This window comes from Penaeus japonicus, unplaced genomic scaffold (assembly GCF_977035675.1).
Source record: "Penaeus japonicus unplaced genomic scaffold, GWHDUDI00000001_assembly GWHDUDI00000022, whole genome shotgun sequence".
In the NCBI taxonomy this organism is placed as follows: Eukaryota; Metazoa; Arthropoda; class Malacostraca; order Decapoda; family Penaeidae; genus Penaeus; species Penaeus japonicus.
In genome coordinates, this window is record NW_028234424.1 from 5,260,389 (window position 1) to 5,275,388 (window position 15,000).

Below are 15,000 nucleotides of genomic sequence, written 5' to 3' on the forward strand. Positions count from 1 at the left end.
CTCATACATGTGTACCCTCAGAGTGCATATACATAGAAAAGTTATTTCATCTTTAGTCATATGCATTTACCAAATTGGAATTCATAAACACTTCAGGTAAATCTGAAGCAGCTTCTAGAGTTGTATAATGAATAATGTTATAAAAAATGTATATATCTTTCAGATTGTGTATATGTTTACGCTGTTCCCAAAGGGCAGTGTTGGGACCTCACACTATCATGAATTCAGGAGAGAGGCCACTGAACGCACTCCTCTCATGGAAACATCATATAATGACTACAGCGGGTGAGTTATGCTGATTTTTAGAATCTTTAAGTTTGTGCTAATTTTCAAACAGAGAATTAGGCCCAGCTGCACAAAAGGAATTAGTTGATGCTTTTATCATATGCTATTCATTTATTGTTTCTGGAATCCGAGCCTGTTTAAATTACTGGCATATATAAGAAATTAATTTTAGATTTTCACAAGTAACGTTTTTTTCACTTTAGCTTCCACGAGGCAGCAGATCCCTTCCATTTGGGTATTGCAGAAGAAAGAGTCAATATTTTATCATATCTGACTTTCTACTGGGTTAATGCTCTGATGGAGAAAGGGGCATTAGGACACCTTCGCACGCAAGATGATCTGCATGACCTACCGATTGAAATGCGCACAGATGTCATTGCACAGAAGGTAGGGATGAGTTCTGAGTTATCATTGACTTTTCTACATTGTTTATATATTTATTTGTTGTACATATTGTGATGCATTGATTGCCAATGGAAGTGTTGTAATTTTATTTATGAATTATCTGTATAAGGTGAAAAGTTAGATTTGAAAAACATTTTCAAGTGGTGAATACAAATTCAGAACTCATATATGGAGGAAATTGGTTTATAGTTCATAGATATTCATTCCTTTTATGCCCTAACTTAGAGAGGAATCTTTGGCGCTTCAATTGTGTTTATTTTATACTCTGAAATGACTAAATGTTAATAACTAGTGTAAATTCAAATTGAGATTGACCCAAGTATGATGTCAGATTAAGTTGCAAAATCAAAAGAAAACCAATGATAAAACATGTGCAACATCCAAATGCAACATAAATACAATCAACAGGTCCATAAAACAATCCTGGTGAATCAACCTCTGCCAGGAGAGAGCACGGAAGCGACACCGCAGCAGAATAAATACTCACTGTTAAGAGTCCTGCACAAGTGTTTTGGGGTGCAGTTCTATAGCATTGGAGTTCTGAAGCTCGTTGGTGATGGCCTGGGATTTGCTGGCCCGTTGTTGCTCCATGAATTGGTAACCTTCATAGAGAAAAAGGATGAGCAAACTCTTACAGGATACACGTATGCTGGTGGTCTATGTGGTGCGGCTCTGGTTGGTGAGTATTTTACTTTTGTTATATTTATGAAGTTGCCTCCTTTTCATCATCATTATCATCAATGTTATTATTTTATCATCATCATCATCATCATCAGTGTTGTTATTATTTTTACTATGACTGTAATCATTACTGTAACAGTAATTGAAATTTCACCTGAAACATGAAGATTATCAACTTTTGTCAAGTTTTCACCAATATAGATATTTACCCTCTATTTTTTTTATTTGTCATTTTCTTCTTAATTTTAAAATGGATTATTTTGATTTCCCAGATTAAAGCTTCTTCCTAAATTTCAGCCACCTTCTGCAGCATTCATTACAACTACCTGATGGCTAAAGTTAATCTCCGTTTCCGTGCTGCTTTGGTGTCAACAATATATCGGAAAGTCCTTTTGGTAAGCTTTATTTGTCAGTGTGTAACATTTGTTTATTTATCATCATAATTATTAGTACTTAGTAATTATTATCATTGTACCTGTTATTGCTATTACAGATTCTTTAGTATGGATTATTTTAATTGATTTGTATAAAAGTATGATTCAGTATATTCTGTTTGTGAATTATTCTTTTTATCCTCAGTAATGATGTATTGTCTGCCTTAAGGTTAATAAATTGTGTGTTCTTGCTCAGTAGAATGAATTTGTTTTGTCATATATGTTCCTAAGTTTGTTTCACATGTTTGTTTTTTATTTTGTATATCATTTACAGCTTCCTATTCCTTTTTTGTTTGTTTTTATTTGACAGAATGGATTAATAGGTATAGATAATTTATTTGTTTATTTTGAATTTGTTGGATAGTAATATTGTCAAAAATAAATTGGATGTAGAGTATAGACTAATAAATGATATTGTATTCTATATACAGGTAAGCTCTGTGAACCTCAGCAAATTCACCACAGGTGAAGTTGTCAATATGATGAGCACTGACACCGACAGGGTTGTCAACTTCTGTCAATCCTTCCATGCTTTCTGGAGTCTTCCATTGCAGGTTAGTCTTGCATATACATTGATATGTAATTTTTTTTTTTTCGTGTGTGTGTGCGTGTGTGTGTGTGTGTGTGTGTGTGTGTGTGTGTGTGTGTGTGTGTGTGTGTGTGTGTGTGTGTGTGTGTGTGTGTGTGTGTGTGTGTGTGTGTGTGTGTGTGTATGTGTGTGTGTGTGTGTGTGTGTGTGTGTGTGTGTGTGTGTGTGTGTGTGTGTGTGTGTGTAATGCTATTAAAGAATAATGACTGAGGATTTTTTATATTTTTGGTTATTATCATACATAAAAATATTTTAGTTTTTAACCTAATGGCAATGATGCATGTAACGACCAAACTAGCTGTCAAACCTGGCATTTTACAATGCTGGCAGTATTGGCTAAAAATTAGAGGGATGGGGAAAATATTTCCACTGCCCTCCAGGCAGCACAGACTACCCTAAATTATATTTTTCCATAAATTGGTCACAAAACAAGTGTTTAGATTGATTTTAGGATCCTGTAGCTCTGAAGCCAGAGCTGTTACAGCCATGATACTTCATGACTGTTTATGCACTTCAGCTGTGAGCAGATGCTGATGATTCTTGGCATTATGCACTTGTTGCCATTTCAAATATATGTGAAACATGCATCAAAGGGTTAACATTACAAACTTTCAGTTAAAAGAGGTAAAGCATTCTTGTAATAAGAAAATTTAGGTAAATAAAAAGTAAGTTAGATATAGTTATAAAAAAGTAATTTGAATTTTTTCATTTTGCAGTTGAGTGTCACACTATATTTGCTGTATGTACAAATTGGAATAGCCTTCCTCGCTGGTGTTGGAATTACACTTCTGCTGATCCCCATCAACAAGTGGCTGGCATCGAAAATTGGTAAATTGATACTGTCTTCCCTGGCTATTATTTTTTTTATATCCATTTTTTTTTTCTTCTCAGTATTTGTATATACAGTGTATATTTATATTTATATATTTTCTTTTAACCCATTCATGCCAGTTGACGTGCTGACACGTTTTGTGGTTTTTGCATCAGGCGCCGGGGACGATCTCGAGGCATTAGGCTTATGCGTTCGAAAACTCTGGTATTGCAACCGTGCAAAGCCAGAACATGAATAGGTTAAGCAATGATTGACTTTGAAGGATTATTAAAATACATTTTTCATGTAAGATTATTTGTTTTGGTCCCATTTTGAAGTTCCAATATTTATGTTGTACTTGTAGGTATTTTTCTGTAGATTCCAAAAATGTAACTTGTTTTATTCTGGAGAAAATTCTAAAAAATAAAATATTCAAATTTATGTTCTTAGCATGACTCTTGACATATGAGTAAGCATACGTGAAATAATTATTCTATTTTCGGAAATTTCACAATTTGTCAATTTCCCTATCCATTTATTTATTTTTTTAAAATAAAAATTTACAATTCTTAATGAAAGAAACTCAAAATTAAATTCCTCTGGATGATTAACAATGGAGAATTAGATAACACCTCTTTAAGCCATTGTCATACGAAAATGTTTATCATAAATATATATCCAAACTATAAACAAAAGTTCATGATCTTCTTTGCAGGTAAATTGAGTGTAGAGATGATGGGATTTAAGGATAGAAGAGTGGGTCTCATGACAGAGGTCCTAAGCATGATTAAGTTGGTGAAGCTGAATGCATGGGAAGCCACGTTCAAACACCGAATACAAGGTAGGTTGGGTCAGATGCAAGTGAGAGAGTAGAGAGTGGAAAGTGAGGATAATATAGGAGAGGAGTTACAGCAGAGGAGAAATATTTGCAATATTAGAGTAATGTTCAGTAAGGAGGAAGAGCTAGAATTGAAAATTTAAAAAAGTAAAAGACATAATTTGAATCTAGTGTTTTATTTTGTTTTGTAGTTAAGTTTTGAATATTCATTGAAGTTGATGTAAGCATTTATAATTTAAGGTTATGTCATTAAGGATGTAACTCTGTTTTCTTTCTTTCAGGTGATTGTAAATGAAAAATGTCACATATTTTGGATAATATATTTTTCATATAAACATTTTATTTTGAAATATAATATTTTGTTTTGGTCAACTTACTAGATGAACGATATGGTGAAATAAAGGCCCTAGCTGGACGCAAGTACCTTGATGCTGCCTGTGTCTACTTCTGGGCTGCCACGCCTGTCCTCATACCGATTGCTACTTTCTCAACGTACATTGCTCTCGGTAATTGTCATAAACCCAGACTTTTTGTTACAATTTGTGTTGGGTTGATATATGTCAATATTTTATATTAATTTATTATAACTGTTTGTTATTATTGTTATTATTTTTTTTTTACACTTTTTCATGTGATAATTGTAAAATTCATCAATACATCTATCAGGATTTAAGATACAGCATAAAATAAGGAAGTAGATTTTGAATTTGTGGACATTGCTGCCCCCACAGATTGATTTGAAATTTTATATTTTATCCAATTTCGTTGTTTTATTCCTAAAAAGGATTTTGGTGTTTTGCAGGCAATCCTCTTGAACCAGCTCGAGTATTTACGGCAGTAGCCCTCTTCAACATGCTGATTATGCCCCTCAATGCCTTCCCGTGGGTCATTAATGGGCTGGTTGAGGCTTGGGTCTCCCTGAAGCGTATTGAGCGACTCATGGAGGTAACTTGCCTTTACTTTTGTCTGGGCAAGGGAGTTTCAGGCAACATATCTTGACTTTTCATGCTCTCTTTCATTCAATCATTTTTGTGTATATCCATTTTTTTCTTCTTCTTTTTTTGTGGTTTACTGCATTATGAGACTTATATGTGCACCTGTTTAACCCTTTCCTGATGGGGCACGCGCTACGCGAAAACCCCTACACTGGGCCATTGCAATATTGCAATGGAAACGTCACACTGGCATGACGCCCCGGCATCGGGAATTTAGCTGTGTCACACGAGTGTGACACACCGTCGTCATAGGGTTAACAATGTTGTAGTTGAAAAAAATCGTAGTATAGGGTCATATTCATTATATTTAGTGTGATGGAAGTACTAAAGTAAATAGGAAAGAAATAGCCATCGTCAATATTTATAACATGAAGGAGAAGGAGACATGTGCTTATGACTGGTGAGTGCCACAGCACAAAACAGCCACACTGGCACAGGGGCACCTTCCTCTTCTCATTCTCCATGTACATTCTGCATTGCCAGTGAATTAGAGCGGGAGTCAGATTGTCATATATTTTGGTGAATATTACGGCAATAATAGTAATTATAACTACAATTGCCATCATCAATAAGTAAATAGACTTACTCATAGTGTAATAAAGAAACGCAGTGATACTACTTCAGCATGGTATATTTGATAAAGATTCACAAATGAATTAAAGACTATTACATACTCTTTAGTCTTCTTTGTAATTTACAGCTACCAGAGCAAGACCTGATGAACTATTACACTGTAGTCCCAGAAATGAGCCACAAAGACTCTGAGCTGCAGGTCCTGATCACAAACGGAAGCTTCACTTGGACCAATGGCACTTCACAAGCTCAAACTGAAGCTGAGAGTCCCAAAAGCCCTTCAGTGGAGACATCCTTATCTGGATCTGGCAATTCTCTTATTGAAACTGATACTCTCAATGGAAGTTTTGAGAATCAAGTGGTGTTACCAACTCTCCGAAGAATCAGCATGCAGCTTTCAAAGGTTTGAGAGGCTGGTTCCTACATAAGGATTTTTTTTTTTTTTTTTTTGGGGGGGAATATTATTGATATGTTATTTATGGATTTCATAATATTGCAAATAAAAGTATGGACATATTTTGAAATTAGAGATATAACTTCATGAAAAATAACACCACCAAAAGTTGATAAATACATAGTAAATAAATGTATAGTAGACATATTAAACATTTCTTGTAATGTTATGGTTTCTGGATCTAGGGTCAAGTAGTGGCTATTGTTGGAAAAGTGGGTGCTGGGAAGACATCACTGCTACATGCCTTGTTAGCAGAAATGGCAAAAACTCATGGGATTGTTGCTGTGGCTGCACTTCACACTGGTAAGTGATCTTTGACCTGTAATTTGTTATGCCGATATGGTAGTTTAATTTAGATGTAGAGAATTCAAATAGTATTATTGCAAAGTTGGTTGGATAACTTTGACAACTGTATGTATGTTCACAAAGTCCTTTTTTAAACCTGATAGCTGCCAGGCTATTTTCATTTTCATTTTTTTCAAAATTTAAAAAATGATCTGAAAACATCACAGATATCAATGAAACTAGAACATTAGAAAGAACTTATATTACAGATTCTAAACACTAGAGAGTACTTATATTGTATTCAAAATATGACCAGTTCATATATATATATTCTGCTGGCAGTCTAAGGATTAAGATAATGCATGATTTTTGCATTTTCAGGATAGTTTAGGGTGATTTAGAAAGTGTAATTTGTATTGATTTCTTTTACTCTACAGGTTTTGGATATGCCTCTCAAAAAGCTTGGATTCAAAATGGTTCCATAAAGGATAACATACTATTTGGCAGCAGTCTTGATACCAACAGATACAGGTACAGTTGAATTCTAGATTTAATGTGTATTTCTTCATATGTGAGCTATGGAGTCCCTAATACATTGATTTGAAATAATTGCCATATCATTGTTGTTTGCAATTCTTCATGGGAATGAAGTAATTACTGATGCAGTGAAAAAAAACTTTGATGATAATGATGATCATAATGATAGTAAAAATGAAGAGGAAGAAGGAAAAAAATATACACACACACACACACATACACATACACATACACATACACATACACAGACACAGACATACACACACGCATATATACACATACACACACACACATATATACACATACACACACACACACACAGACACTCACACACACATGTATATGTATATGTATATGTATGTGTGTGTGTGTGTGTTTTTATATGTATATATATATATATATATATATATATATATATATATATATATATATATATATATATATATATATATATAAAATATATATATTTATATATATAATATATATATTATATATATATATATATATATTATATATATATATATATATATATATATATATATATATATATATATAATATATTATATATATAATATATATATTATATATATATATATATATATATTATATATATATTATATATATATATATATATATATATATATATATATATATATATATATATATATATATATATATAAATATATATATATATATATATATATATATATATATATATATTATATATATATATATATTATATATATATATATATATATATATATTAATATATAATAATATATATATATATATATATTATAATATATATATATATATATATATATATATATATATATATGTATATATATATAAATATTTATATATATATATATATATATATAATCATGCAATAAGGGAAGGGCAACAGTTAGTCTGTGTATGTTGTCAACAGGGCTGTACTGTCAGCATGTGCTCTTGAAGATGATCTTCGAGAACTGGCACTCCAAGACGAGACTCGCTGCGGTGAGAATGGATCATCTTTAAGTGGTGGGCAAAAGGCTCGCGTTGCTTTAGCAAGAGCAGTTTACCAGGTACAATAGAAAGGAAATTGTATTATATACATATATTTTTTTTATCAGCAAATAGAAATGATGCTAGCATTGTTCATAAAAACTAAATTTTGTTGACTGTCTCCAGAATAAGAGCATCTACATCCTAGACGATGTCCTGTCAGCCGTGGATGGTCCTGTGGCACGTCACATAATGAGGCATTGTATCCATGGTCTCCTGGCAGGCAAGACAGTGGTACTAACGACCCACCATCTGACGCTTCTTACCAAAGTCGACTGGGTTATTAGAGTTGATAATGGAGCTATTGAGTCTCAAGGTTAGATGTGTCTTCAGGATAATTATGCTGCTTGGTCGGTTGATGCTCTGAATGTATATTGGTAATGAAATAACTTAGTTGAACACTCTTCATAGACTTTGAAAGTGTCTCACCTCCTTATGAGATATACAAATCACATGGCAGAATGCACAAGAGAGGGGAAATATCGTTCTTTGTTCTAAACCATGAATTTTCATTTCAGGACCACCAACAGTAATCTTACCAAATTTGGTCTCCCCGGAAGAGCTGTCAGATGAGTGGTGGGAGGAAGCAGAAGATCCACAAGTATCTGGTGCTAAGTTGAGAAGGATTTCCTTGGATGTTTTCGCTGCAAGTCACTCAAAAAGCTCAGATGCAATGAGAAAGGTATGAAAGTAGATTATTTTGCAGCAGATAGAAGAAAATCAACATAATAAAAAAGAACTCTCACTTGTATGTGAATCTTTTATATATTACTTATAAGACTTCTTCAGTAGCATGTTTGTACATATCAAAGTTTGCTTAAAAGCTAGAAACTGAGTTTAATTTCATTTGTTACAAAAGAAAATGCTAGGAAAAGAAAGGTTGCCAAAGCAAGTCATGCATTCCAATAGGGGAAAATAGGCAAAAGAAAAAATTGTTTTCCTGAACTTTGACATATTTCATAATTATTATTCCATACTATTTAAATACATCTTATATCAGTGTTATTATCAGCATAATCAATAATGCAATTAATCATTACCCAAACAAGATTGACGAAACGGAGGAGCGTGATTTCGGAGAGCTGAGCAACGCAGTTTACATCACTTATGCCACAGCAGTTGGTGGGATCCTCTCAGCAGCAATCTTCTTCTCATTCATTTTGATGCAGGGTTCAAGGAATCTCACTGACATCTGGCTGGCCTACTGGGTTTCTGAAGTCACGTCTGAGAACAGGTTTGTGTTTTGAGATATCTGTAGACTTCCTCTTTCTTATATTATTTCTTTTCCCTTTTCTCCTTTTATTCCTCACATTTTTCATTTATTCATTTTTGTTTTTATTTTTCTTGCCAGTCATATTAAAATTAACTCAGGTTGAACCCTTACTATTCTAGTAAGCTAGTGACCAAACTGTCCAGATGAGTGAAGTTTAGGGTAAAAAAATAGAAAAATAATGTGTTATATTACTCATAGATATCAGTAATTAAAGGTAGGATAAGATTATTAATCACAGGGTGACAGCTGGACAATTGGTGGTCATAAAAATACAGACAAATCACTGTACTAAACTGTTCAATATCCAGGAGCAGTGTATACTGAACTTGTGAGGTTCAACCTATATCATATAGTTCTCATTAAGCCCTACAGTCAAAGCTCATCTAAAGCAGTCTACTCTACCCATAAGGTAGAATACTTATTTGTTTCACATTTCTTGCAAACATCTGGATATCAGATACGTGAGGAGATTGCCAGCTATATATATGTAATATTATCTAAAAAACTAACCAAAATTAGTAACCGATTGCTTTACCAGCACTGGTAACACTGTACTGTTGCAAAGTGGGATGTCGACACCCTGGGCTGGTACAGCCACCCGGCCAGATCCTCCAAAGATGACCAGCCCAAACTCTGATCCCCTGCAGTGGCTCATTCCTGGAAGTCCTGTGCATCAAGTAAATACTTTGACTTTATGTTTGTCTTGCTCAGTTGCTGTTATGTAAATAGGAAATATGGATTTTGAGGTATGCAGTGATATAATAGATATTAGAAAGAAAACATTGGAAGTAATTTATAATCTGTCACTGAAATATAAAATGAAATTTATCTCATGTGAGATGTCTTGTGTATGCTTGAAACTCATGGGAACAAATCTTTCACAGGTGTTGCTTGTACAGGAGCTGCCAGATACCAACGTCTTTGCTGATGTTGATCCAAGCACCAAGTTTTATCTCACAGTTTATGGTATTCTTGCTGCATCAAATACTGTATTTACTCTTATGAGAGCTTTCCTGTTTGCCTATGGAGGGATTTGTGCTGCAAGATATATTCATCGCCGATTGTTGGATTCTGTACTATATGTAAGTTTTCATAGTGCAGTCTATTCATATGTGCATTCTTAAGAAATTTGATTGTGTGATGAGTGACATTTTGCTCAGGATATCTTTAGATATTAGAGAAGAGTTAAAATGAAGTATGGTATTCAGTTTTCTCTTAACTTTTTACATATTCAAATTGTGTCACCCTCCTGTGTGTTTTTCCATATCAGTATAAGAAATTGTGTCAGTTTGTGGATGAAATGACATACAGACAGACACAGAAAGACAGGTGCATGTAAATGATGTTTTATAATGTTTTATTTGTTTTTTTTTCTCTAATTGCAGGCAAAGATAACCTTCTTTGACAACAACCCTCTTGGGCGCATTTTGAACCGCTTTTCATCAGATCTGTATACGGTGGATGACTCCCTACCTTTCCAAATGAACATCTTCTTTGCTCAAATATTTGGGCTATTTGGTTAGTTTATTTTGATAGTGCAGCCTCAGAAAAGTTTAGGAAGAAGTTATTAAATTATTTTCATAAATTATATTTTCTTGAATTATAATTGTAGAAAGTGAAATGACATTTGTGACGATATATTTTCCTAGTGTATTTTAATGAACAATTTTGTTGATGGTTTGTGTGAGTAGAAAAGATTTATATTCTGATAAATTTTCAGGTGCTATTGTGGTAACAGTCTATAGCTTACCTTGGATCACCTTGCTGTACATCCCCTTAGCCTTTGTGTATTACACAGTACAAAATTTCTATCGCCACACCTCTCGAGACCTAAAGAGACTACATGCAGTGTCTCTTTCTCCGCTTTATGCTCACTTCACCGAGACTCTTCAAGGTCTCACAGTTATACGTGCAATGAGAGCCGTTCACAGGTAGGAAACTATTCCTTTTACATATCTTGATATTTTTGCAGCTTTAATTTTCACATTTGATGAACTTATAGGGCTGGAATTTGTAACTCTTAATTGGAATACATTAAAACAGGTTCAGTGTTAGAGCAGACAGTCTTCTGGAAGTCAGTCAGCGTGCCCAGTTTGACATCCAGGTGGCTTCACAGTGGCTGAACCTCCGCCTCCAGCTGATAGGATTGACAATGCTGGCAGGGGTAGCTGCTCTGGCTCTCCTGCAACACCACTTTGATGCCATTGAAGCAGGTATGGAGTGAAGTTAAGATTTTTTTTATTTTATTAACCCACTCATGACGGGGGCATTCCAGCCTTGCATGTTACAATTCCGGGGCTCTCGAACGCATAGGCCTAAATCAGTTAAATATATGACGCCGTATGACGTCACCCTGCAAATGGGCCTTGAATGCGCGGTACCCGTGGTGTACCACCCGTCCAGAGAGGGTTAATATGATTTATGTTTTTAATAGATATTATGACTTTTATTACTATGATTTTTTGTTGTTGTAGCCTTTATTATAATCATAATTTTTATCCTTATGATGATGATTATTAAAATCATAGTTGTTGGTATTATTATCATTATTATTATAATGAGGCATTTAGCTAATGGAAAATTTCTATATTCTGTCTCAGATGTCTGGTGTGAAGGTTATTGTGATCGCTATAATCAAGTATATTAACATAGTTGACCCTTGCTAGGAGCCTAAACCTGAAGACAAGAGGTGTATTACAGCCCACCTGACAAGAGGGGAATCCATATGTCAGACCTCATGGCAGAAAAAAGTATTTTCCATCCACCAAGGGTGATATTTACAAATTGAAAAAGAAGGGAGAACAACAAAATTACAACAATTAGGGGGTGTGCTATGTTAGATGAATACAATTGTGTAAAGTAAAAAAAACAAAAACTAGGAACTCACCAAATGGTTGTATGGTATTGGCAAAACACAAAACATTAAAGCCAATTCAAATCCCCCATTTACATAGAGAAGGATCGGCATGAAGGCTCATTTATTGTCAATTTCTCAAATAAGCCACTGAGGCCCATTGGCCTGCCTCATGGAGCCTATATAAACAAAGCCCTGCATCTGATGACCTTGGAACGTGAAAAGTTGAAGGTGAGATTTGATTAATTCCTGGAAAGAGTTGTTGATGTCCTTGGGAGGATTATGAGGTAGATGCAATGCTCTTGCTCTCAGCTGCTCTGGTACTTTGATGAGTTGGAGCTTATGGAGGAAGGCTGGATCTTTTGAAGAAGTGGCTGGGAAGTTTCAGATGAAAAAATTAAAGGACCTAAAAGAGCAATGCACAAAATCTCGTCATCTTGCCTGCAGGGGAGATGGTGAAGAGGGTCAGAGCGCAAGAGATCAATATACACTAAGTCAAACTTGCACTAGATTGTTCCCACACACAGCTCCAAGTGCCTCACAACAGTCTTCTCTAGTCCCATCTCTTCTGTACAGCAGGAAGAATCATAGTGGTATAATAGGTAATAGAAAATACTTGGCAGGAAACAAATTCAAGACTAGGGCTGATTCAACACTCACTCATATCAGAATATCACAAACAAAACTTGCATTCAATAAGTAAGGGAGAAAACTATATCAACAGCCTGTCCTATGTTCTTTGTTGAAAAAGACATACACTCCAGGAAACAACAGAGGAGAGAAAGCTTAGGCAGACTGCAAGACACAAAGCAAAGTCTAGGTCTTGTCTGACAGCAATAGAGCTGACAGAGTGATGTAAGTAGGAGTGGATGTTATTTGACTGGTTTCCAGAGTGGGTTTGCCTCATTTTCCTACTTCCTTGGTTCTTGGATGCTCCATGCAATTGCATTGTTTGCATGAAGTCAACTCAGTTGATATACTTGATTAAGCTATTGTACTTAACCACTATATTACCAGAAAATTGTTGTTATAATTATTAACTGGTCATCAAGGCGGGTGGCCTACGACACTAGTGTCACTGGCTAAAAATTAGAGGGATGGGGAAAGGGTTTTCTCATCCCTCCGGGTAGCACAGACTAGCCCAAACAATATTTTTCCATAAATCCATCATAAAATGCGAGTTTAGGCTGACTTTGGAACCCTGTAGCTCTAGAGCTAGCACTGTTACAGCCATAATACTTCATGACTGTGCGCACTTCAACTGTGAGCAGATCCCGATGTTGCATCATGTACGCATTGCCACCCATATCTTAGGCCTAATCGGTGCCGACATGTACGTCATGACACCCGTACGCAATGGATTAATGTTAGTAGTAATAGTAGTACCATTATTATCATCATTATATTTATATTTATTTTATCAGTGTTATCATTAATATTATCTATCAATATTGCTGCAATTGTTATTTTCATAGGGATGGTAATAATGATTAATGCCATTATTGATTTATTACTGGGATTGTTGTGATTTATTTTTCCTTTGAAGAAAACAAAAAAATTACCCAAATTCTGTGGCACTCAAAAACACCTCAGGTCTGGTCGGCCTCGTCATCTCCTACGCCCTAACTATCAGCAACTTCTTGAACAACGTGGTGGGATCGCTAACAGAGACTGAGCGAGAGTTGGTGAGCGTTGAGCGAGTCAAGCAGTACCTGGATGGTGCGGAGCCAGAGAGGAGGGAGGGCACTGCCGTTCCGCCTTTTGGCTGGCTGAGTCATGGCTCGATCCGGTTCCAAAATGTGTCCCTGCGATACCAGTGAGTGGTTTTAGGCCTTTGTCCCTTCTTCCATCATTTGAGTCAAAGATAGGTTTCAGTAAATGCAATTTTAAGTATTTAAAGTTGGAAAGGTTTGCTTGATTATTACTTCCATCTTTTACTTCTTTTAACCTCAGAGCATAACTATTTTGAAGTGAATTGTAAATGTAATCTTTAACTTCTCCACCCAATGCTCACAAGGTAATTCCTGTCTTTGTTTCAGTGAGCACAACCCTTATGCTTTGAAGAAAGTCAATTTTGAGGTGGGAGCTTCTGAGAAGGTTGGCATTATTGGTCGCACGGGGGCTGGCAAGAGCTCCATATTCGCAGCTCTCTTCCGGCTGGTTGAACTTTCACGTGGCAGAATATATGTTGATAATGTGGACATTTCAAAATTAAGCCTTAAAAGATTAAGGTAAGTTTTAATTATGTTGTATTATTCTTGATTGAAGTTGCCTGCATTTTTACTTAAATATTCCATATAGCTTGGAACTAATGGATATGGGGAGAGTCACCAATACCAGTGAAGCTCGCATGATCATAATCCTGGGCTTGATATGACTATATATAGATAAATGATTAGGTCATATCCATATTTGAATACTTAGTCTAAAGAAAACAATCAGGAACGAATTTGGATACTGTGGAAAATTACACCATCATGGTTTACACATTTAACAAACATGATATGTTAAAAAAGAAAATGGAAAGCATTTCTCTCTCTCTCCCTCCCTCCCTCAATCCCTCCCTCCCTCTCCCTCTCCCCCTCCCTCTCCTCCCCCCCCCCCTCCTCCTCCTCTCTCCCCCTCTCCCTCTCCTCTCCCTCCTCCTCCTCCTCCTCTCTCCCTCTCTCCCCCCTCTCCTCTCTTTCTTCCCCCCTCTTCTCTCCCTCTCTCTCTCTTTCTCCCCTCTCCTCTCTTCTCTCCACTCTCCTCTCCTCCTCCTCTCCTCTCTCCTCTCCCTCTCTCCTCTCTCTCTCCTCTCTCTCTCCTCTCTCTCTCCTCTCCTTCTCCCTCTCTCTCTCTCTCCTCTCTCTCTTCTCTCTCCCCTATCATCCCCCCCCCCCTCTCTCTCTCTCCCCTCCTCCTTCTCCTCTCTCTCCCCTCTCTTCTCCCTCTCT

General features: G+C 35.7%; 1 protein-coding gene across 1 annotated transcript in view; it reads left to right on the forward strand.

Annotated features, from left to right (window-relative positions):
* LOC122258391 (ATP-binding cassette sub-family C member 10) overlaps positions 1–15,000 on the forward strand; it is a 27,052-nt gene that overhangs the window by 7,389 nt on the left and 4,663 nt on the right. The window contains exons 4-26 of the mRNA XM_043024309.2: positions 164–285; positions 489–672; positions 1,099–1,369; positions 1,669–1,766; positions 2,237–2,359; positions 3,111–3,222; positions 3,921–4,046; positions 4,424–4,549; positions 4,846–4,988; positions 5,739–6,014; positions 6,251–6,368; positions 6,788–6,881; positions 7,819–7,957; positions 8,064–8,253; positions 8,456–8,619; positions 8,987–9,171; positions 9,749–9,887; positions 10,095–10,292; positions 10,596–10,728; positions 10,931–11,141; positions 11,254–11,423; positions 13,658–13,880; positions 14,104–14,295. Of these exons, the coding sequence (XP_042880243.2) occupies positions 164–285; positions 489–672; positions 1,099–1,369; positions 1,669–1,766; positions 2,237–2,359; positions 3,111–3,222; positions 3,921–4,046; positions 4,424–4,549; positions 4,846–4,988; positions 5,739–6,014; positions 6,251–6,368; positions 6,788–6,881; positions 7,819–7,957; positions 8,064–8,253; positions 8,456–8,619; positions 8,987–9,171; positions 9,749–9,887; positions 10,095–10,292; positions 10,596–10,728; positions 10,931–11,141; positions 11,254–11,423; positions 13,658–13,880; positions 14,104–14,295 (3,737 nt within the window). The remainder of the gene's footprint in view (positions 1–163; positions 286–488; positions 673–1,098; positions 1,370–1,668; positions 1,767–2,236; positions 2,360–3,110; positions 3,223–3,920; positions 4,047–4,423; positions 4,550–4,845; positions 4,989–5,738; positions 6,015–6,250; positions 6,369–6,787; positions 6,882–7,818; positions 7,958–8,063; positions 8,254–8,455; positions 8,620–8,986; positions 9,172–9,748; positions 9,888–10,094; positions 10,293–10,595; positions 10,729–10,930; positions 11,142–11,253; positions 11,424–13,657; positions 13,881–14,103; positions 14,296–15,000) is intronic.